The 25,295-nt window shown below is 45.1% G+C and overlaps 1 protein-coding gene across 1 annotated transcript in view; it reads right to left on the minus strand.

Annotated features, from left to right (window-relative positions):
• AMPH (amphiphysin) overlaps positions 1–25,295 on the minus strand; it is a 195,647-nt gene that overhangs the window by 54,053 nt on the left and 116,299 nt on the right. Inside the window, exons 5-11 of the mRNA XM_027835760.1 lie at positions 20,429–20,524; positions 12,248–12,355; positions 11,495–11,580; positions 10,735–10,810; positions 9,880–9,962; positions 5,085–5,223; positions 821–949 (exon numbers count right to left, since the gene is read on the minus strand). Coding sequence (XP_027691561.1) covers positions 821–949; positions 5,085–5,223; positions 9,880–9,962; positions 10,735–10,810; positions 11,495–11,580; positions 12,248–12,355; positions 20,429–20,524 — 717 coding nt within the window. The remainder of the gene's footprint in view (positions 1–820; positions 950–5,084; positions 5,224–9,879; positions 9,963–10,734; positions 10,811–11,494; positions 11,581–12,247; positions 12,356–20,428; positions 20,525–25,295) is intronic.

A 25,295-nucleotide genomic window follows, 5' to 3' on the forward strand; every position in this document is an offset into this window, starting at 1 on the left:
TCCATCCATCCATCCATCCATGCATCCATCCATGCATCCGTCCATCCATCCATCCATCCATGCATCCATCCATCCATCCATCCATCCATCCATCCATCCATCCATCCATCCATCCATCTATCCATCCATCCATCAGTTTATCCATACATACATCCATCTGTCCATCCATCCATCCATGCAGTCATTCATTCTTACTGCAGTACTGTTGCTATTATTGATGTGTTCCCAGCTGGCTGAGTGGCATGAGTAGCTGCTACAAATAATCATTACAAAAGAGTGAGAAAAAGCTGTGGCCACCTGGGTTCTGAGGGGAATTTCTGGGCTCTGCCCTCAGTCTCCAGGCAGATGAAGTGCAGAAACAACATTAGCAGGAGCCCAGACCATTGAATCCTGTTCTTCAGCCCATAACCATGCCCGGATGAATGAGACCTAAATCTAATTAGACCTCAGCCTAAAGCAGGGACGGCTCTCTGCAGATGCCAGAGCCGCCTCTGGACTGCCCAGAATCAGCAGCGACCTCCACACAAGCCTCTCGTTTTCCATCTTCTCTTGAAATCCAAACGATCTGGATGAAAGAGGCAGTGGCTGCAGCAGCTCTATTCCTCTCCTTTGTACGGGTCCTTTCCTTTGTACGTGGGCATGTGCAGGTGCTGGCTTGTGCTGAGCGTATGCACACACATGCACACACATGCACACACATGCACACACACATACACACACAACACATCCCTACAATACACACGTACACATACACACACACTCACACACCCAAGCATTGTGGGCCCTGCCCTGCCCCCCCCCAGTAGGCTGTACCACTCACCTGAGATGCAGTTGTCACATTGATTTCTGGGACAAAGTTGTCCTCAAAGAGGCTAATGATGTTCTCCTGTTGTAGTTCCCTTGTGGGCGTGACTTTGGGCAGAGGTGGGACCGGAGGCCCTTTCCGCAACTAGGAAAAAGGGATGACAACGGTGAATTTGTGCAGCCAGGGCCTGGGACTGCCACAGCCTCGCAGAAATGGCCTGTCTGGGCTAAGTCCTCCTGCAGAGCACCACGCCTTCTTACAGGGAGGCTGCTCCCCTGACTGGGGCAGAACATGACCTCTACTCAAGAAGGGGCTAGGGCACAGTGGAAGAATCTTGCCTCAGGAACCAGAGGACCTGTGTTCAAATCCTACCTGGTACTTACCTACCTACCCACCCACCTGTGTGACCCTGGGTCGGTCACTTGTTGAACTTGATCCTCTCTGAGGTTCCCCGCCCCCACCCAGCTCTAATCAAGGACTCTCTGAACTTTCTGGTTGACCTTGGAGAGCAGCTGTGATTAGAGGATTGCAGTTCAGAGCGGGAAAGAACCTTAAAGGTTACTGAGTCGAACCCTCTCATTTTACTGGTGAGGAAACTGAGGCCTGAAGATCTTAAATGGCTTTCCCAAGATCGCAAATTCCATTGTCCAGAGAGGATCATGGGATGCTAGGTCTCTAGCTGAAGTCTCAGGGGTCATCTAGTCCAATGTATTCATTTTGCAAATAAGGAAACCAAGGCGCACAATTTGCCTGAGGTGACACGTGTGACTCTCCAGACATGAACATGAGACCGCAGAATCACAGATTTAGCAGCTCATCTCTTCCAATTCCCTAATCTTACAGAGGAGAAAACAGTCCTAGGGAAGTGGAATGACTTCCTCAAAGTCATGCAGTTAGTGAGGGAGTGGAACCCAAGGCGCCTGTCTTCTGGCCTTCGTCGACAGATGTAAAAACAGAAAGAAAGCAACGTGGAGACCCTGCTTGTTACGTGTGTTAAAATAATGATGATTTTAAAATACAGAGGTCTGTTGGAGGAGATCAGCAGCAGAGGGGAAGGGTCAAGGCGAGGTAGAGGCTGCCAGAGGGTCCCATGGACATTCTCAGGGAGCCAACCAAGCAAGGCCAAGCTTCTATAGAAGGCTTTATCCAGCTTCACCAACCCATCATTTCATGCCCCAGACTGCTGAATATTAAACACACAGAAGAGCAACAGGAGACAGATTCGGCCAGGAAGATTTGATGAACCTCTTCAAAAAACGAGAAGAAAGAAATCACGCTAGTCACAGCCAGAATTCCTATTTGGAGAAGGCTCAAGGCTGGCAACAGCCCTAGGAGGGAGGTCATGTTCTTATGCTTTCTCTAAATCGATGACCCCAGAATCCATTTTACAGATGAGGAAACTGAGTCTTGGAGCAGTGAAGTGATTTGCCATAGGCAGAGGCATTAGGCAGATCTGTTTCAACGGTTCCTTTTGGTCAGTCAAACGTTGTGTGGGGCATGTTTATCGCAGACACAGAAATTTAATGATTCCAATATGACTAATACAGAAATATGCTTTGCATGATTGCACATGTAGGTTATAACCTGTATCAAATTGCTTACCATCTAAGGGAAGGGGGAGGAGAAGAGGGAGGGAGGAAACTTGGAATTCAAAATTTTTAAAAATTAATGTTAAAAATTGTTATTATATGTAATTGGAGAAAATAAAATATTAAAAAACAACAAAAGAGGTTTAGTGACTCAGAATGAGGTCTTGGTTAGAGGGGAAAGCCTACTAAAAATCCTCTTTGCAAGCCTGAAAAGGTTGGAATTGACTATTTTTTTCAAGTTCTCTGGCCCTCCTTAAAGTGCTCTGGTTTAGGTGGGAGGATGGATTGATCGATCCCTAATGGAGAGGTCTGAGAAGCAGAGCCCGACACACCTCTGAATAAGGCAGGAGGGGCCTGGGAGGACACTGAATTTAAAGAGGCCTCTTCCTGGGGTCTCTCAGACGTACCAGGAGTGCCTGGCTAGAGGCTCCTCCCTGGCTCAGGGTCCCTTTCTTATGTCACTCTGCAGGCTGGACCAGACCAAGAAAGTCCCCAAGCAGTGGGCTTTTTCTTGTGTTGCCATTGTTGTTTTGGGGGAATGTAGGCACACTGGGAGGGGGCACACACCAAGCCACCAGATCTGCAGGGCTGCCTGGATTAATTTCATAAACACAATGAATCAAAAAAAAATAACCTCATTCCAACTGGTCTAAAGGAAAGGATGGCTTAATTTTTTTAAACTATGGACCTAAACTTTCATTGGCCTTGGGATCTCTCACAGTGGAAACTCCCTCCACTTATGTGAATTGCAACTAGTCTCTAGCCTGTCAATCAATCATTTGACAAGCATTTATTAAATACTTCCTGTGGCAGCAAAAATAACAGAATAATAGAATCACTAGACAGAAACAGAGAAGTGAGCATGCCATAGCCCTCAGTGAGCTTTCATTCTAAGTTTTAGAGGCAAAGAATTCAAGGTGTAGAATGCAATAGACATTTTTAGATATGGACAAAATGGGAATTTGTTTTGCCTGACTATGCATATTTCTTGCAAAGGTTTTTTCTTTTAAATTGGAGAGGGTGGGAGGGAGAGAAAAGAAGTACTTGTTAATTGAAGAATATAACAAAATATTGTCTGGGCCAAAGAGAGGTGAAGTGACTTGCTCTGGGTGACACAGTTTGGACATGTCAGTGGTAGGCTTTGGATGCTAGGTTTCCTGGCTCCAAGGCTGAGATGCCCTCCCGGACACCACAATGACTTTCTCTTAAATAGGCCTTTCAAATATTCCCATGTTGCAGACAGGAGGAAGGAAGCAATAAGGCACATTGGATCTGGAGTTAGACAGAGCCAAGTGCAAATCTTGATCAGAAAGCTGTATGATGGGGGGTGATTCTCCGAACGCCAGGTTCCTCATCTGTCAGTCCTGATGGCTTCAAAGGCCCCTTTCGGCTCTAAATCTATGCTTCTGCAACATCTCAGCTCTCCCTGAAATACTTTCAGAGTGAAATCTCCTTATTTCATATCTCAAGGACGCAGAAGAAACACCTTTTCCTTCCTAAGGAGGTTTTGGGGTTCCTCTCACCCCACTATTGGCCTGTAGTTCTCCAGAATTACTGGAGGGTGGAGAGCTCGGCTTGAAGCCAGGAAAACCTGAGTTCTAGATCTGCCTCAGACACATGTTGGCTGTGTGATCCTGGGAGGTCACTTAGCCTCTTAGATCTGGGCAAATCTCTAAGACAATAAGGTACAAATGAGCCTCAGGCATGAATCAATGGAAGAAATTTCCATGCTGAATATTTGTAACACCAGTAAATCACAGGTCCGGACCGAATTAAACAAAAAAAGCAATTAGAGAGAGGTCTGGTAGTTGGTTCCAACCCTGTCCCGAAACAGTGATTGTTTTATCAGTTCACTGACTTTCACCCAATAATTCTTAAGGACATATTCAGTGCAAAGTACCTTGTTAGTTACTATGGATGGTACAAGGTTGTGAAAAATGGTATCACTACCATCAAGGTCAAGGGCAACTAGGTGGCACCATAATGGATAGAGCACTGAACTTGGAGTCAGGAAGACTTATCTTTATGAGTTTAGATCTGGCCTCAAATATATACTAACTGTGTGACCCTGGGCTAGTCACTTAACCTATTTGCCTCAGTTTCCTCATCTGTAAAATGAGCTAGAAAAGAAAATGGTAAAACACTTCAGTATCTCTGCCAAGAAAACCCCAAATGGGGTCACAAAGAGTCAGACATGACTGAAAATGACTGAGCAGCAGCTACCATCAAGGTCACAGGGGAGGGAGTCAATTAAGGGAGATAAGCAACAGGCACAGAGAACTCATATGCGAGACCCTGTGGGTGATACACACCGAGTGTTTGGGAAGTTCAGAGGAGGCGCTATTTAAGCTGAGCCTCGAAGGATGGGTTGGGTTTTGGTGGATGAAGATCAACATGGTAAGTAGAAGGAATTTCTGGAGCAAAGTTGCAGACATGGAAGAAAGCTGAGATATCTGGGATGACTGACCATATATTTTCATTTTTGTTAGACTGTAGAATCTCCTTAGGGGTTTAGAGGGAGATCAGGCTTTGCAGATAGGTCATTCTCTTAACACTGGTCTTTTTTGATGTTCTGTGGGATGTCACCAGTCCTAAGGAACACCCTTCCCCTGTGACAAAGGCATCCAATGGGAAGCTTCTTTAGCCCTGCCATCTGCACATTCCTCCCGGCTCCCCCTTGTCCCTCCTACCTGTGAAGGTGACTTTGGCCGGGCTGGTGCAGGAGAGGCAGGTGCCAGAGTGTGATTCGGACTAGCTACTGGGCTGGGCAGGGGGGAAGGCTCCTCTGGTGGCGATGGTGTCTTTGCAATACGGAGAGGACCGGAATCACTAGACAGAAACAGAGAAGTGAGCATGCCATAGCCTGAGCAGGAGCTGGGATTTTTTTTCTCTTTTTAAGCAAATACCAAAAATCAACCTTCATTAATAATGGTGATGTAACTCACTTTGTTGTAGCCCTTTTAGGTTGTCAAAAGCACTTTATTTCAGAATAATCCTGAGAGGCTAGCAGTATAATCATTATCCTCAGTTTACAGATGAGGAAACTGAGGCTCAAGGGCTTATACAATTATCAAATAACATGGTTGAGTCCAGACCTCCAGGCTCCAAGTCTAGTGATTATTCCAATAGAATCTAGTAATTCTTAACCAGGGGTCTGTGAATTTGTTATATATATATGTATGTGTGTGTATGTGTATAAATATATATATATATATACATATATATAACTGTATTTCAAGATAATTGGATCCCTTTGTAATCCAATGCTTTATTTTACGCATTTAAAACACGATGCTGAGAATGGGTCCAGGCCTTCACCAGACTGTTGCCCAAGAAGACCAGGACACAAAAAATGTTTCGAAGTCCTGACCTAGAACACGTCACCAGACACTTTAAACCATATTAAATGTAGCATCTCCTATATCCTCATCTCTGTATTAAATAGAGGCTTTAGAGCATAATATTTGACATCTTACAGGGCTCTGAGGTTTGCAAAGTGCTTTCATATTATCCCAAGGGAATCCCACAAAGCCCTTGTAAGGAAAATATGTTTTATTACTATCATCTGTATATTACAAGTGAAGAAATGGAGGCTTAGATAGGCAAAAACCAATTTTCTTATAGTAACAAGTAAATGCTAGTGATGAGATTTGAACTCGGGTCTTCCGGACTCCTGGTTCAGTTCTCCCACCACTTCCTGCACTTACTTATTCCCTAAGTGGCACACATCACAAATTAGTAAAGATTCTGCCTTCCCAGGGTTTGGCCAGCTGTTGTTGGGTGAATGATGAAATGCCATAGTCAGATGGGCCACAGAAGTGTTGGGAAGTGACCATTTTCCTTAACTGTTCCTGTCTTCAGATTAGGGGTTTATGGGTCAAACCCAGTGGTCTGAAGTGCTCAGACTTCAAGGACATCACTCAGTGACAAAGCTACTAAGAATGGTAGCCAGACTTGACATCTACTAATGGCTATTGCTAACAAGGACGCTGGGGGGGCACCCTCAGCTCTCTAGGGGTTTCTACGTATTTCAGCTTGAGGGGAAAGCAGCTTTTTTGACCTGCACGTGTGCAGTGCAGGAGTTGGTACAGACACAGCAGGCTGAGGAAACTGAGTCCTCGTGGTCTTTAGGGAAAGCAAGCAAACACTGCCCATGATTGGGGACGCTAGCCATCAACCATGGCTGCTACAAACCAAGCCCAAATGGATGCTTTGAGAAGGGTTTCTCAGAGCTCACTCACCACCTCTCTCTGGGAAGACATTGGGAAAATGAAAGAAGCATATGTCAGTAATGAGGTCTGACCCCTCCTTGTTCTTCTACCCCTGAAATCAGCTTTTATTTCCTTTGCATATTTTTGTATTTATTTATCTGCATACATGTGGTTTCTCCTTACAGAACGTAAACTCCCTGTGGGCAGGGACTATCTCACTTTTGTCTTTGTAATCTCAGCACCCAGCACAGTGCCTGGCACATAGTAGGCACTTAATAAATACTTGCTAATGGATTTGTATCCCTACTACCAGTAAAATATAAGCTCCTTCAGGGCAGGAAGTGTTTCCATGTTATCTTTGTATTCCCAAGGACTAACAGCACTTGGCACTTAGTAGGCACTTAAATGCTTGTTGATTGATCTAATCTCAGTCAGGCACAATGCTTAAGAAATGCTAAATGAATGAATGAATACAGACTCTTTGACAGCAGAGATTGCCTTATTTTAGCTTTTGTATCCCCAGTACACGTAGGTACTTAAATGCTTAGTGATTGATTTCAAGTAATTTGATAATATTTAGGTTTAAAAAGTGACAAGTTTTTGATCCCTTCTATTTCTGGTGGGAAAAAAAAAACAAGCTGTTGTTGATTTTCTCCCACTCTTCACCGGATATAATAATAATTGATACTAGTGTTGGAAGGATTGTGGGAAGATAGGTTCATTAATGCATTGTTAGTGGAGCTGTGAATGATGACAACCATCCTGGAAAGCAATATGGAATTATGCAAATGAAGCCCAGGAGGCCATTGATAAGAAGCAAAGTTCCTATAAACACCAAAATAGTAATAGGAATGCTTTTTTGTGGTAGCAAAGAATTAGAAACAAAGTAGATGCCCATTGATGGGGAATGATTAAACAAACCATGGTAGAGGAATGTAATGGAAGATTATTGTGTTGTAAGAAACAATGAATAATGAATACAGAGAATTATGGATTTATATGTACTGATGCAGAGTGAAGTCAGCAGAACCAAGGAATCAACACACACAGGGACAAAAAAAAAATACATGGAAAGACCTACACCAAAACACCAAAAGTGAATGTTGCAAAATTACAAAGAACAAACATGACTCCAAAGAGGGGGGATCCTCCAACTCCACCCACTCCTTTGCAGAGAGGGGGAAATGGGTGAGAAACATTGTACTTGTTTCCAGACTTTTTAGATGTATTGATTAGTTTTGCTAATTTAAAAAAATCTTTGAAAAATATTTTTATATGGAATAACTCTCCGAGGAAGAGGGCATATTGTTCATCTGTTGATTCTCTCCAGTTTATCCTGTTCATATCTTATTTGTCCGTAGTTGCTGCATGTACTCTCTCCTCAATTAGACTGTGAGTTCCATGATAGCAAAGACTTTTTGCCTCTCTTTGAATTCCTAGCATTTAGCACAGTGTCTGACATATAGTAGGTGCTTAATCAGTGCTTGTTGACTGACTCAGGATTGTAGCTTGTGGATCATATATCACAGAAGAAAGACTAAGGAAATATTTTAGTCCAGCATCCTCACTACCAAAAGGGCCTCAGTGGCGTGTTCAACATCACCCAGGTAGTCATATCTGAAGTAGGATTTGAATCCAGATCCTCTTAGCTCAGATTCAGTGCTCTTGTTTGTTTTTACCTGAACCCTGTGACACAAGGAGGGACAGATGCCGTCTTTAGAAGATGGGGACATTATAGTTACAGGCAGATGCTGCCTGTCCCTGCTCTGTTGGCAGACAGCCCTCTCCAGAACTGTCCTTAGTGCTGAAGAGCTAAGGCATCGGTGGTGGAGGTGCTGCTGTTTCAGAGGCATTGTAGGTGGGGAAGGCTGCCGGTACACAACTGAGGGAGGTAGACTGGGCTCCATTTGGGCAGCAAAGTAGCCGGAGTGCATGATCGGAGGTTAGCCAGGTCAAGCCCACTTGCTTTGACCTTGACCCTATGCCTTCCCATCTCTTCACATTCACTAGCACTCATTTCAAGTCTCTTCCTTATCTACTGGCGTCTTCCTCACCACTTACAAAAATGAGCAGAGCTCTCCCATCTGTAGAAACCTTCATATGAGCACAGCTTCACTGACACATCAAACTCAAATGAGATATTTGTAAAGCATTTAGCCCAGGGCCTGGCACACAGTAGGTGTTTAAGAAGTGCTTATTACCCCCTCCTTCCCCTCATTTCCAAAGCCTCCTCCTTTTCATGGCCTAGATTCACTCATCTATTCTTGGAGTGTCTACTTCCTCCCTGTCATTTAGTTTTCAAGCCTGTGTAATATGGCTTGAACCCTACCCTTTGACTGAAATGGCTCTTTCCAGGTTGCTAAGGATCTCTTAACTGCCTAATCCAATGTCCTTCTCTCACTCTTTGACTTTCTTGACCTCTTGGAAGCTTTTGATACTGCTGACTACATGATCCTGTATCCTCTCTGTTCCCTTGTACTTCGAGTCCCTGCTTTCTCTTGGTCCCCCCCTTACCTATCTGACTTCTCCTTTCCAGTTGTCTTCACAGGGATGGAGGGAAGGCCTACCTTCCTGCCCAACCTGGGGCCCATCTGGAGGGCCCAGCAGGAGTAGGCACAACAGGAAACTCTTCTCTCTCAAATTTCTTGCCAATCCTCCTTCCCCTTTTCCTGTCCTGTTTGCACACTGACTTCACATCCCTAGTCCTGAAGAGGGAACCCAAAGACCTCGCACTATGCTAGTGGTGGGCCGGGATCCCCTTGATCCTCTCTACTTGTTGAGTGGACGTGGCTGCTTATACCATTTTGGCATTATTAACTACAATCTCTAGCAAGGCTTGCCAGGATTTAACCTGACATTGCATCCTTCAGATCCCCAGGCATCGTCATCTGACAATGCACCCTGAGTACCCCTGGAGTTTATTGTATGCCCCGTCACTGCAACTGCAGCACTGCCAGACCCTATCATATACCTTGCTACTGGACCCTCCCTCAATTAGAATGGGAGTTCCTTGAGAGGAGGAACTGTCTTGTTTTCTTATTTCTATCCCCAAGTCTTAGTACAGTGCTAAGTGTGCATAGTAGGCCCTCAACACATGCTTCCATTCACTCACTCACTCATTCATTATTCCTTCCTTCCCATAATTGAAGGCACCTCTTTGGAATGTGATGTGAGAAAGAGACTTTCCAAATGGAGGAGTAGTGAGAGCTCCATGAGCTCTTGGTGTGGGGGAGCCCACAAGAATGTTCATGCCTTTCAATGAATAGTCGCTTACCTAGGGGCTCCCTGAATGGTAAAGGCCTTGTCTGCATGCTGCTCCCCGAGCTTGGTCATCACCTCATAAAGCTTGTGGCAGAGCTGAGGAGACAGAAGGCACTTGTCCACTGGATGCACATTATTCCCATCCTAACTTAAAAATCCAAATGTTTTCCTTTGAAAGCTAGTGATTGAGGAACTATGCCTGGATCAGAGAAGCAGTCTTTTGAGGCCCGCCAGGCAGGTGGACATGGTTGAAAGATAATGCACTGAGGGAGATCTGAAGCTGTGTATATAATGTGTCTGGCACATAGGTGCTTGATAATAATTTTAAAAATTGAGCGATCAATGGATGTGGGTGCCTGAGCAATGGTGGCAGAGTAGTCTTCCTTGTGAAACTCATCAGCGGGGCTGTGAGGGCCTCTGAGGGCTACTGAGGCAGTCAGAAGGGGGATGCTTGAAGCTAATGCCCGGCATTCTTAATCTACTTTCTCATATATGAAATGAAGGGTTGGGAGAGGAGACTTACCGAGGTTCCCCCAGCTCTAAACCTAGGACTTTATAATCAGTGTAAAGCACAGCCCCCAATATCTTTCTTTAGGAAACAGATGAGGAAGTTCTAAGAGGGGACCCAAATGCAGAGAAGGGCTCGCTATATTAGGCACATCCTCTAAGTCTTCCAGGCAGAGAACACTAATTAAGATGTATGTCCCCAATGCAAACATGCTTCAGTTAGAACAATGAAGAATTTAGCCCAGTTAACAGAAAGATACATGATCTCAGGCATGGGGGAATCAAATGCCTGCCTGTCCCTACAGACAGAAGATGCCTATCCACCATGTAATTCACATGTGGAATGATCAATGTCTCTTACCAGAGCAATTTCCTTGTGGAACTTGGCCTCGAGGCTGGACACATTCTTGAAAGTATTGACATAAAATCCCACCCGTCTATGGGGAAGAAGCAAAAAGAGAACACAGGAGATCTGAGAGAAGAGCCATTCAGTAACCAAAGCACTTGTAAGGGTTAAGGAAACATCTCCGTTACTCCATCTCCATCCAGGTTTTGAAAGAAAGCAAGGGACAAAATGAGGATGTATGTTTCTGGATGTTTCTAATGTATTTTTAATGAACCTCTTTTAAAAATGTTACACTAAAAGATTAATGTTGAATATCAGTACAACCAACTAAATTTACCTCAGATATGGTATGTACATATATTTGTTTGATCTGTCACATCATAGACATAAAGAATTCCCAGTGAGGAACCCCCCTCCACCTTTGCAGATTTGTCCAGATAACTGAAAACCTGAATTCTTTCCTATAATCATATTCTCAGGAGGGGCTATGTTAATCTTTAGCCTTGATTGGCTGAAAGATAACTAAGACACAGAGAGTAGGTAATTTCAGTAGATACCTATTTGTAGAAATAGGGAGTTTTTGCAAATCTCCCTAAAGGGCATATATTACTTTCTCTGAAAATCAATTAATTAATCATCAATTGATCAAAATGACAATATTAATTATTACATAGCAAGCACCGCATTAGACCCTGGGGATTCAAAGACAGAAGTCTCTGCCTTCTTGGCACTGACATTCTATCTGGGGATGCAACATGCAGACAAATGACTTTACCTAGACCACAAAGAAGGAAGCTCTTCTTGTAAATCAATGTTGAACTCTTCAAACACTTTCTGGGCTTTTTGAAACTCTTCTTCTGCCTAGAAGGAACAAAAGACTGTTTATTTCCACCCATCTAAAAGTGATGTAACTATGTTGATATAAAATAGCTTCACTGGATAGGAGAGATTTGGTCTAGAGTTGTGTGCCAGCCTGCACACTTTTGGACAAAGTAGCGGGCTTGTTAGCTTGCCTGCTTCCTGAGATGCCAAAATTGTTTTTACAAAACTCATCATGTTAGGTCAGCTGGTTAGGTGAAGGAGCCTTCTTTAAGGTCCTGGCTCCTCTGCTTTCCATGTGCCAGCTAGCCCATCAGATCAGAAAGTAAAGGATCTAACCAGAGAAGGCCGGACAGGAAACTGAAGAAAGAGTCAGCAAATTAAATTCAGTAAATGCCTAAAATTGGCCCCCATTGTACACACCCCAGCCTCAAACTTGGTGTCCCCTCAATGCTAGATTAGTATATCAGACATTTTTACAGCTGAATAATGTCCTTCAATAGCTTAGCAATGGATACTCCAAATGTCTCGGCCCAAAATGTGTTGTGATGTAAGGAATAGGCTCATTTTCCACCAATGTGTTAGAGATGAGGTAAAGCCCAGCCTGGATTCTGTCTTGATTCCAGCCAGATCTCTGTGGCTTTGTTCCCACCCACAAAGCCATCCAGGTCTCAAGGGAAGCTGCCTGGGACCTCCCAGCACATCTTACCTTTGTGATGCGACTTTCGTCTCGTCTTTTGGAACTCTGCAGAGCTTCTAGATGGTGACGGGCACTGTCATAATCCACCAGCTTTCTGCTCCTCTTGGCGATGCGCATCTGCCAACAGAGGGAATTGTGGCCTTTGCTAAAGCAATCAAGCCCCAGTAAGATGGCGGACCTGGCCAACTCCTCTCTCTACCTGGAGAAGTTGATGACCGAGGGTGAGGGGGAGGAAGAGGCTGCAGGTTCCTTGAGGACTAAGGCTGCTTCAATTTTTGTCTTTGTATTTCCAGGGTAGAGCATAGTGATGTGCATAGTAAGTTCTCAGTAAAGGCTTGTGAGAGTGCATTGGATTGAAGAAGGAGACGGAAAGGCAAGGCAGCAGGCTTCAGTATCAGAGAATCAGAGTCGGAATGCTACAGAGGCTACTTGTTCAGCCCACAGAGGACCAAGAATGCCCTCCACCATACACCAGCCAAACAATCATCCAACCTTTGCTGGAGGACCTCCTCTAGTGAAGCAGAAGAAGCTGCCACCTTCCAAGGCAGCTCATCACACCTTTCAATGGTTCTAAGTGTTGGGAAGATTTTCCTTTCACTGTTGTTTCTAGTTCAGGGTCTGCTTGACCCAAGTACCTGACGACAGTGACTATGTCTGCTCTAGGTCTGCTCTGCGCTAAACATCTATAGGTCTTTCAACCAGCCATTGTACAGAATGAACTCAAGATGATTGCCTGCTCTCAAGTCAGCCAAAATCCTTCTTAAAGCTTGGTGTCTAGCCTCTAAATTAAGGCTCCAGCTGTGGACCGACCAGGGAACCAGACAGCTGGTCCCTCTAGCTGAAGACACTATGCTTCTCAGACTAAAATTGCATAAGATTTTTTGGCTGCCATAGCATGTCAGTGACTCATGCTGAGTTTGTAGTGCACCAGAACCCCTAAATCTTCTTCAGACACCCCTTTGCCTAGCCATGCCTTCCATATATCTTCCCTGTGAAGTTGATTTTTTTCTAACTCAAGTACTCTCAAGCAGTATGACTTTAAGTGACAGGAAATGGCCCCTACAAGACTGGAAATCATGATGACTTTCCACATTGATCTTTGTGCAGTATAAGAAACTCTCTGAGGGCAGGACATAGTACTTTGGCTTTCATATCCTCATTTCTTAGCACAATGCTTGGTACCTACAGATAGTAAGCACTTAGCAAATGTTTGATAATTTGAATAGATGAAGCATCTGGGGGTGTTTGTTTGTTTTTCACACTGAGATCTGGCTGGAGAAAAGCAAGGTAGTAACTGGATATTCCAATTCTAGTCACCTCCAACATGTGCCTCTTACAGACCCATTAAGCCATATCCATTGAGAAATGGTTGCCTTTCCATATCATATGAAGGCAAGATATGATCTATGACACCTAAGGTTGGCTAGGGCGGGAAGACTGACAATAAGTTGATGGATGGTAATGAGCAAACCTCCATTCATCCCACACTTTCCTCCAGTATTTTCTTACAGACCCTCCTCAACCTACCCAGACTCCCCTGCCCAAGTTCTTGCTACTCCTGTTTTCTGCCCTTTCTTTTCTCTTCCCACCTCCTAAGCATACCTAGCCAGGGCTAATGGTGGGGAGATTTGTGCCACAAGATCACAGATGCAAAGCAGGAAGGGACCTTAAAGTTGATCTAGTTTGACATTTACAAAAGAGGAAACAGGAGGGAAAGTGATTTGTCTAGAGTCACACAGGCAGGGAGGAGCAGGGCAGAAATTTGAATCCAGAACCTATGCCTCCAAATCTAGTGTACTTCCCCAGCTGCATCCATAAACACTGCTCACACTTCATGATTATACCCAAATATAAGACATGGTGTTAAACAGGGTCTGAAAATGCCAGAAACTACTTCAAACTCAAAGCAGGAGGGGCGGCTAAGGCAGAATGAGACTCATCTTTAGTAACATGTCTACTGGGGCTTCAAGGGATCTAAATGGTCATCGTCCCCTGCAAAGCAGCCCTCTCAGGTGGCCCCCTGACAGTGATAAGCCAATGAGAATGCCACTCCTGAAAAGACTGTCCAAGTCCTCCCCTGCCTCCTGAACCTGCAGGACATTCCTTCAAGCATCCTTACTGCTGACCCACTTTCGTCCTTCAAGGGAGGATTTGATTTTTGGAAGCAGCTGAAAAAGACTGGAGCCAAGTCTGATGAAGACAGTGGGAGATCACACCAGGGTCTATTGTTTATGAATAAAAAACAAAATATGACTGGGAAATAATCTCCTTTCGGCTTGGTTTGCAAAGCAGCTCTAAAGTCCATTTGCAAAGGAAATCTGCACACGCTGTGAGGGGTGACGTCAATGGAATAAGGGCCAAGGGTACTACTTTGATGAGGTTCACAGGTTCATAGACAGAGAGCTGGGGGAGCGTGAGGGGCCGTCTCGTCCGGCCCCGTCACTGTGCAGTTGGGGAGACTGACACCCAGGGAAGCTAAGTGACTTGCTCAAGGTCATGGGGCAGTGAGTATCAGAGGCAGGATTCAAAGACTCTAAATGAGCCTTGATTCTATTGCACTAAGCTGTCTCCTCCTCTTAACAGAATCAAATCCTCTCAGAGCTGGAGATGACTTCAGTGCCCATCTTGTCTAATTGGTACTTGGAAAAATATTCCTACTATGAGACACTCCATTCACGGTAGCTTAATCTTTCCTTGAAGATCTTCAGTAAAGGCAAATTCACCACCTCCCAACATGGGCCATTCCCCCATTGCACAGTTTTAATTATAAGAACTTTTCCCCCATAGAGAAAAAAATGCCTCAAGAAAGAGTTGGCTGCCCTTCCTTAGAGATCTGTAAGCAGTAGCTGGACCTCCACTTACGGGAATGTTATTGTGGGATGTATGGCTCGGACAGGATGACCAGTGAGGTCACATTCAATCTCACATTCTGTGAGTCTATGAGTGCATAAAAGCACAGAAGGGTGGGAAATTGACCTTTTTGCAACTTCCACCCACAATTCCAAGTTCTGACCTCTGGGGCCAAACACAATGTTCCATATAACAGCCCTACAAAAACTGGAAGGCAGCTATCCTGCCCCCTGCCCCCTTAGTCTTCTCTCCTTCTGGCTAAACATGCCAGTTCCTTCAACTGACCCTCGTATGTCACTGGCTCAAGGCCCTTCACCATCCTGGTTGCCCTCTTCTGATACTCTCCAATTTAGCAATGTCCTCCTTCCACATCAGCACCTAGCACTGAGCATAATATTCCATGGGTGGTCTGACTGGGGCAGAGGGCAAGGGCCCCATCACCTCCTTCTTTCCAGATTCTCTGCCTCTCTTAATGTCATCCACAATGGTCTTGGCTGACTTGGCAGCCACATCTTACTGCTGATTCACAATGAGTCATGCATTAGAGCCCTCCAATTATTGTCAGAAATAAGGCCATCTATCCATGCCTTCTCTGTCTTATCCTTGGGATGCCGATTATTTTTAAATCAAACATAAAACTTGACATTTATCTTAATGCATTTCCCCTCATTTGGACTTCTAAGCTCTACTTCATTTGTTCCTAAAATCTGTTTCATCGGCTCAGCTTCCCATCTCGGACTCTAGGGCCTTCTTCAAAGCATCCGCCATCTAGGGCAGAGGTCAGGAAATGTTATCTTATTTTTTACAAGAAGCACTCAGCTTTCTCCTTCAGTCAAGCTCAATTAAAACTCCTTGGCATTTCCATCTGCTCAGTAGCTTCTGCCCAAAGAACACAATGAGCCTGTTTAAAAGGAAACCACCAATAACTGCCCATTGGAAGAGTATGCCTTGGCACACCCCCACCAAGACATCTTTAGTGGCTGGTGCCCAGGGAAAGAGCAGGATATGAAATAGCCCACACGTGGTGCTGAATCCACCAGGAGAGGCTCTGCACACACAAACCATCCAGCCCTACGGCTCTGAGCAGGATCACAGCGACCTTTGCCAAGAAGTGCCCCTGGCTTCCCTGACTGGACCAGGCTGTTGACAAGTCTGCTTCATTTGAAAATACAGATTTGGTTGCCGGTTGCCTTATCCTGCAAAGCCAAGCTGGCTGCTTCACCCATCCCATCAGGCGAAACAAGGCAAAGCAGCAAGCCCTGAGGAGCCCTGAGTCACCGTCCTTAATGATGGACTGGAATAAATATTTTGAAAGTTGCCTGAGGTTTCAGCAGCATGTTTCCCATTGACTGCAATGGGAATCACAGTGTTGGGTTTTGAAAAATCTCCACTCAGGATCTTAAGTCATAATTCTTTGCCATACCTCCAACCCACTCATTCAATCACTGTGGAATAAGTAAGACTTGGGCCTGGTGAGCATAAGCTTTGATAGGTATACTTACTGCATTATTTTAAACAGTGCACTATTTAAGCTATGTGCTCTCCTTCTGCTGATACAGATAGAGGCCCCTCCAGTGATACCAAACAGCTTCATGAATGACTGAAGCTGACAGAAGCTATTGCTTGGCAGCCAGGGTCTGGGTGGCAAACCTCTATGTGCTCAGATAGTTTGGCGTAGGAGTTAAACAGATTCAAGGCTGGGGTCTGTGAGAACTGGGAAGGCCCAAGGACATGAACACGAAACTCTTCCATGGTATTTGCCATGGTCAGCTTTGTTCTAAGAATCTATTGTTGCAGAGACAGCTTGGCTTAGTGACTGACCTCAGAGACAGGAAGATCTGGGTTCAGGTTCTGCCTCTGACACATCTCATCTGTGTGACCCTGGACAAGTCATCTAATGTCTCCATGCTCTAAATAACTTTAAGAATCTAAGTCAGAGATCAGCTCAGCTCTTGATCTGCATTGGGAGAAGTTTCCCTATTGGGAAGTCCTCATATTAATGAGATCAAACAGAAACTATTGTGGAAAACAAAGCAAGCATCCCTAGGATATAGGATGGGAAAAGAGGGTTCTTGAAGAATCTCTCTCATGGCATGGGGGCAGTGTGGGCCAGTGGAGAGAATGTAGGATTTGGACTCAGACGAGTGAAATCCCAGCTGGGCCACTTCCTGTCTGTGTGACCTTGGGCAAGTCGGTCAGTCCTCTCACCTCCTGGCTGCAGGAGGGAAAGAGAGGATTAGGCTATATGACCTCATCCAACTTATAAAAACTGTGCCTTGTGATTGATGCGCTTGGCCAGAAGCCCACAGGATGCTATCACAGGGGCAAAGAGTCCAGTGAGGAGCAGGTGAATGCAGAGCCAGCAGAGACCCCATCAAGGCACCCAGAGGACATACAGAGTCGCTGCTCTGAAAGCACAGCAAGGTTGTTATAGAGACGACAGATCATCTCCAGCTCAGCTGCAGTAAATAACAACAGCCTGATGTGTGCGTGTGACATTTGAAGAGAGGAAAGGAAGTGAGACGTGGGGAGGAAGGAAAGGAGGAAGGGATGGGAGGCAGGAATGAATAATGAATGAAAGTATAAAGATTTACTCAGCTCTTACTATATGCCATGTGCTCTGCTAAGTTCTAGAAACACACACAGAAAAACGAGATAGCTCCTGCCTTCAGAGAGCTTATGTTCTAACAGGGAAAGAGCAGGATATGAAATAGCCCACACGTGGTGCTGTATCCACCAGGAGAGGCTCTGCACATACAAATGGTCCAACCCTATGGCTCTGAGCAGGAGCTTTCCAGGCTGGTGTGAAAACAGAGAGCGGACAAGGGTTACATCTGAGGTTCTGGAAAATCTGCTTTCCTGTGCATTGGCTACATTTCCCACCCCAGGAGCATTTCTAACACAGCTGCTTAACCGATATGGACAGGGGCTGGGTTTCACTCCCCCCTGCCCCGGGGCTCCCTCTGGTGGTGACGTTTGTTGATAGGTAGCAAATGTCCAGAAAAGGAAGTCACAGATTTAGAGCCAGGAGGAGCCTCAGAGGCTATTTCGACCAGGCCCCTCATTTTTTAGAGGAAGAAACTGAGACTTAACGAGATTAAGTGATCTACCCAAGGTGTCGGAGGCAGGAAGAAGCAGAGCCAGATTTTGAATCCAGGGCCTCCAATTTTAAGTCCAGTGGTCTTTCTATGGAGAAGAAGTATTGAGGAGAATGCGTAATTCATCCTCTAGACAATTATCTGGCTGAACTATCAAGTTTTAGTGCTTAGCACACTGTAGGTGTTTAATACATGCTTATTGATTGATTTATTGGTATCCCACAAATTGAGTGTGTTGATCCTCAAGCGATCTATCCAGAGCTAGGAATAATGAGCATGGAATCAAATGGAGGGTGGGAAATCCTCCACTAAAGCCTTCTCCTGATGCCTCATCATGGAGTAGAATTGACTCTGGATTCTCAAGAGCCATCCTCCAGAAATTCAAGATCTGGTGGGATCTACCAGCCTAGAAAAGCTTCAAGAATGGACTTATAGATGGCCTGAATGTTGGCTATCACATGGATCATTCTAGCTAAATTAGCATAAGGAGGAAGTTAGGTGGCTCCATGGATAGAGCCCTGGGCCTGGAGTCAGGAAGACCTGAGTTAAAATCTGGCTCAGAGACTTACTAGCTGTGTGACCCTGGGCAAGTCACTTAACCTCTGTTTGCCTTAATTCGCTGGAGAAGGAAATGGCAAACTGTTCCAGTATCTTTGCCAAGAAAGCCCCATAGACAGTGTGGTCCATGGAGTCCTGAAGAGTCGGACATGACTGAAGAATAACAAATTAGCAGAGGCTCATCACTGATCCTTTGATACTGGCCTCCTGACAATTCTATGGAAGAAGACCCTCTACCTCCTGGCTGGAGACATTCTCTCTGGCTATCCTCCATGCCTGGAAAGTCCGCCCTCCTCTCCTCCAAGTACTGACCTCCACGGCTTCCTTTAAGTCCCAACTAAAAGCCTACCTTCTACAGGAAGTCTTCTCCAACTTCTAGTACCTTCCTGTTGGTAATTGCTGCCCTATTTTATATGGCTTGCTTTGTATATATTCGTTTGTATCTTGTCTCCCCTATTAGATTATAAACTCCTTTAAGCCAAGGATTATTTTTTCCCCCTCTTTCAGTATTCCCAGTGCTTAGCAAAGGGCCAAGCACACAGTAGGTGCTTAATAAATGTTTATTGATTGATTGAAAACTTTGGTCATTAGAGACTAAATCTTTTGGCCACAGCAACTAGTGAAATTGTCTACTAAGGAATGGTGGTGGGTGGAATATGGAGGGTGGAGACTATACTAAGATATGTTTTAGAGAAGGGAGTAGCCACACTGAGGAGACTCCATCTCCCTGAAATCTAAGTGTCTGTGAGCCATCATGGTTTCCTTTTACTGTCTGTATGGCAGCATGGACCTGTGCCTGTCAACGGCACCTATCCAAGATGGCAGAATTCTGCCAGGGAAGGTCAGTGTCCATGTGACTTCCTTTGGGCCACTCCCCAGCAATTTGCTGCATAACAAACAGATGAAGACACCAAGAAAGAGACATCTAGTACCAGTGGCCCAGCCCTGAAGCCACTCAGCTACTTCGCCTCCTCAGCTCCAATTACTTTCAATCTACTTACCATTTTTGTGTAGCGACTCTTAGGGCAAACAGAACATTAACTCAATTGAAAAGATAATTATAGGGAGTTTACATTATGGATGCTGTGATCGGCTTAATCACAGGCTCAGTTCTAGAGCTGAAAGGGACCTGAGAGGCCATTTAGGCTAACTACCTTACTTTATAGAAGGAGAAACTGAGGCTCAGACGGGGGGATTGCCCAAGGTCAAAATGACAGTAAGAGACAAAGCCAGGATGTGAACTCATGTGCTCCAAGTCTAAATCCAGCCCTCCTTTCATGGAGAAGAGGGAAAAAGGAACATAAATAATTCTTAAGAGAGGTAGCAATCCTGCTGAATTATAGGCTCTTAATAGCAAGGCAGTGTGGTATAGTGGGTAAGGTTCTGGCTTGGTCTATGGCTTTATGTTTCTGGGTTCAAAAAGCCTCCTTGCAAGCAGCTGAAGCTCCAGGGGATGAACTGAAGGAGAAAATGAGATTTCTTGAGACACAGTGCATGGTAAGCTGTCACTGGGCAGGGGATCCAGGCTGGAGGCAATTCCTGCCTTTTCTGCTTTGCCTCAGAGGACATGGTCTATTTCCTCCCCTTCTGTCCCCTCCTCCTATCCCACCCCATCATGCTTCTCTCCCCTGGGATCAGGAGCCATTTCATTCCTCCTCCCCCTTAGGAAAACAGGGTGCAGTACTTTGATGTCAGGAAACTGGCCAAGGTATGTGTCCAGCGTGAGTAAGGACCCATCCACTAGCTTTTGATGGAAGTCTTCCCAGAGCACATCACATTTCTGAAAGAGAGAAGAAGAGGGAGAAGTCACAGATTGTTCTAATTGGATTCCTCCCACAAAACTGAGAATCAAGGGAAGCATCTGAAAGAACCTGGAAAAATGGCTACTTAAGCATGACTTCCTTAGATGTCAGGATGCCACACCTTAAAAAAGGTATGGATAATTTAATAGTGCAATTAATTTTAAACATGTTTTGGTTACCGGTTCCCATGTAGAATTCAATCCATCTAAGTTGTCACTTGGAGAAAGGGGGCTTATAAGCCATTGGAATTCCTAAATAACTTGTTGGTTTATAAAGCAATTTCCTTATTTTCTTCACGCTAGTCCTGTCAGGCGTGTAAGGTACAATTACTGTGCCCATTTTTTAGATGAAGAAGCTGAGACTTAGAGGGGTCAAGTGACTTGTTCAAGGTGAGTGGCAGAGCTGTAATTCTGACCAAGGTTTTCTGACTCCCTGTTCCTTTGCCATGGCCCCACACTGCTTTTCTTTCTTTTTCAATCACATTTCATCTGATGTACAAACACCAGAGACCTCAGAAAGGGTCTGGATCATGCAACATGGATCATGCAAACAGCTCAGCAGCTCCTCTCAAGGCATTCTTGGCAATCAGTCACAGCCTCCTCAGCCAACAGAGAGCTAGCCCTTTGTAGAGGATGATATGGAGGCTCAGAGCTAAGCTAGGAGGAAGATATAGGTATATGGGGGGAGTGGGAGGGGCAGGGCTTGCTGATTAAATTGGTCAGGGTCTTTCATGAACTGATTTTGAGAGGTGAGGCTGTAGGATGGTCCTCAGATGTATACCTAGATCCCCACATCCCAACAAAAGGATAGCTCCTTTAATGTTCTATAACTGATTGGAAGCTCATACAGAAAGGAATGGATTGAGTGTTGGACTTGAAGCCAGAAAAACCTGGGTTCAAATCCAACCTCCAGACACTAGCTGCATGACGTTGGACTAGTCACTTATATTAACTGGGTCTCAGTTTCCTCATCTGTAAAATGGGAGGGAGGGACTCGATGACCTTCAGGTTCCCTTTAAGTGCTAGAACACAGATTCTTAACCAGAAATCAATATACTTTTTTTTGTGAGCCAATCGGGGTTAAGTGACTTGCCTAGGGTCACAAAGCTAGTGTTAAGTGTCTGAGGTCAGATTTGAACTCAGGTCCTCCTGACTCTAGGGCCAATGCTCTATCCACTGCACCCCACCTAGCTGCCCCAAATCAATACACTTTTTAAAAGATGTATTTTGATAACTGCATTTCAGTTTAATTGGTTTTCAATGTATTTTTTCACTGAAAAACATTATTCTGAGAAGAGGTCCACGTGTATCACCACTCCCCAAAGGGGTCCATGACACGATAGCCAGCATTTGCAAAGAACTTTAAGATTTACAGAGCACTTTACAAATATGATCTCATTTGATCCCCACAACAACCTTGTGAAGTAGATGCTGTTATTAGCTTCATTTTACAGATGAAGACACAGAGACAGGCAGAGGTTAAGTGACTTGCCCAGGGTCACACAGCAATTAAGTGTCTGAGGCCAGATTTGAACTTAGGTCTTCCTGACTCTAGGTCTGTTGTAGGCACCCAACACAAAAAATGATCAAGACCCTCTGGTCTAGACCTATGAGTCTCTCAATTTCTACTCCCACCCATGCAGCTCAGTAAAGGATGCAGACCTGGGCTAAATCAGAACCCTTTGGAGACAGTGATACATCTGGGGAGATACGGGTAGTGCCTTCATTCCATGTGCCTTCACAATGTTGATCTTCATAGTTTTATGGACCCAAGGTCCAGAAGGGGCTCAGAGCCCATTTCTGGAGGCGCATCTTTCTCATGGAAATCTGAGCGTACTCGAATATACAGCCAGGTCTAACTAACATCACAGCATCTCTAGAGATGAGAACTTGTTTCCATTCTTTCTTTTAAAGGGCAAATCTCATTCTTGCTAACGATGCCTTGCCTTTATCACAGCCTCCCCAAAGATGCTGCTGTGCCAGCAGGTTCTTAAACCACCTACAGCAGCCACAGAGCTCAGGCAAGAACGAGAGGTCTTTAACAACTGAATTTGCAAACGATGTGTGTCTGGAGGCCAGCTTTTGCCAAATGCATACCCTGGAATTTTCTACAAGCTGAATGGAGCCCGAAAGCTCTTGCCACAGTCACGAGTTTCTCATTTCGTTGCCTCTGTCGGCCTTTCCTGAGGATCAAGGCCATCTAGACTACAGGATTTCAAAGGAAGCCAGACCACTGACAGCGGGACTTTCAGGTCTCTTATACTGCTCCCAGGGCTCTGGCTGCCATTAGAAAATGCTATAGGGCGGCCATCTCACATGAGGCAACGAAGACAACAGTTGTCAGAGGCCTCCCCTGATGTTATTAGAACCTACATTTGAGACCTCCTTTTCACTTCCCTTCGACAAATGTATCCTCCATGTCTGACACTCACATGATACTAGGAGAATACGCTGATGCTGATGGTGCAAAGAGAAAGGAGAGCTGATTAAGCCTTCACTTGCAGTCTAGACAAAAAGCATAAGACATGAAGACACATGCCTGATAGCAGGAACTTGGAAGATACAAGAAAGAGCAGAAGAGAGAACGTTTCCACCAGGATGGGGTCAGGGACTCAGAAAAGGCTTTGTGGAGAAGGGATCACTTGAACCAACCATTGAGGCATCATGGATCCCAAATCTGGAATGGACCTTGGAGGCCATGCCCATCAAGGTTAAGTGACTTGCCCAAGATCACACAGATAGTAAGCATCAAAGGTGAGATTTGAACCCAGGTCCTCTGGCTCCAGATTGTAGAATGCTGCCTTCCTTGTCCAGGAGATAATAAAGGTCTGAAACAGGACAGTGGCAATGGGACCAGAAGGAAGGAGTAATTGCAGGGTATCTCAGAGGCAGAGCAGATAGGATTTGGCTACTCATTAGGTATGCAAAGTTTTAAAGATGGAACAGAAGATGCCTTGAAGCATCAAGCTAAGTGACTCGGAAGATGGTGCCCCCTTTACCAGACAAGGGGAAGGCTGGCTTCACGGAAGATGGTGAGAATTCCTTCTTAAATGTGTTGAGTTAGAGGTGCCAGGGGACATCAAGGTAGAGACGCTGGGCAGGTGCTTGGAAAGGTGGGTCTGGAGCTTAGAGTTGATGTCAAGTTTGGAAATACAACATTGTGAGTTATCCACATCCAAGTTAGAACTGAATTCATGGAAGTGGCTGAAATGACCACGGAGGAGACACAGAGAAGGATGAGCTAAATGGCCAAGATGGAACCCGGGAGAATGTTTGCATTCAGTGGGGGGGGGGCAGGAGGAGGAGCAGGAGGAGGAGGAGGAGGAAGGAAGTCAGCAAAGCAGCCAAGTCTCACAGCCCTTTTTCTAGACAGCTTTCAGGACTGGCTTGACTCACTAGGGAAGGAGACAGCTGTCTCTGTGGTACAGTTTGGGGATCCAGGAAATGAACAAACCAGCAAACAAACACATATATCTTCAACTACTAGCTGATGCATGAAATTCCCCTAAATACTGAGAACATCTTTTATTCCATTAGATCCTGGGAAGGATGACACAGACTGAAATTCACACCAGGCATAAATGACTAGAATCAGACCCTTTCCATTTTGATGGGTGTACAGAGAGAGTAGAAAAAGTTTATGAAGTCTGAGGATTGAAGAAGGAGAAATAAGAAGGGAAAAGTCGAAAGGAAGGCTATGCTAGGACAAAGAGCACATGGGGAAATGTTTAATAAAAGGGATGTGGAGTCAGGGGGGTGTGGGTTTAAACCCTTCTTTTGACACCTAGTAGCTGTGTGCTCTCTTAGCCTCAGACAGTCAGTTGGCCGGCATTGATTTTAAGCACCTACTATGTACCAGGCACTGGGTTAAGCACTGGGAATACCAAGAAAGGTGAAAGATAGTCCCTGTTCTCAAGGAACTCACAGTCTAATGGGGAGATAACCTGAAAGCAGCTAGGTAGAAACAGGATACATAACAGGGTAAACTGGAGATAATCTCAGAGGGAAGGCACCAGGATTAAGGGGGGTTGGGACAAACGAAACAGTCCCTGCCCTAAAAAAATGTGTTTTACAAGGGAGTAGTGTTGAGGGCAGCGGATACAACATACATACAGATAAATAAAAAGTCCAGACAGGGAATACAAAGTCATTTCAAGGAGAGAGCATGAAGGCCTGGGAGAAATCTATCAAAGCTCTGGGTGCAGGCAGGCACCTGAGCTGCTCTGAAGGGAGAAGATGATTATGCCGAGGGAGGCGAAGAAGAAATGAGGACATGGGGGCCACCTATGCAAGGGCACAGAGGTAGGTGAGGAATGCAATGTTGTACATGAGGAACAGCCAGTGGCCCAGTTTGACTGGAACAGAGGGAAGTAATGGGAGCTAAGGCCAGAGAGGTAGGTGGGAGACAGACTGTGGAAGGCTTCCGATGCCAGGCTGAGGATCTTGTATCTCAGGCTGAAGTCAACAGCGCCAGTTTTTGAGTAGGAAAGTGATATGGTGAGATCTCCATTTTAGGAATATACATTAGCTATATGGAAGATGGAGTGAGGAGGGATTGGGAGGAGGGATGCCAATTAAGAAGCTATTGCCATAGTCCAAGCAAAAGGTGATGGGGTGGGGATGGGTGAAGGAAGGGAATAATTGTTTTTATGGCACCTACTATGTTTGAGGCACTATGTTAAAAGTTTTACAAATGTTATCTCATTTGGACCTCACAACGACCCTTCAAAGTTGGTGTGAGTACTATCTC

The sequence above is a fragment of the Vombatus ursinus genome, unplaced genomic scaffold (assembly GCF_900497805.2).
Source record: "Vombatus ursinus unplaced genomic scaffold, bare-nosed wombat genome assembly UNPS02014817.1, whole genome shotgun sequence".
In the NCBI taxonomy this organism is placed as follows: domain Eukaryota; kingdom Metazoa; phylum Chordata; class Mammalia; order Diprotodontia; family Vombatidae; genus Vombatus; species Vombatus ursinus.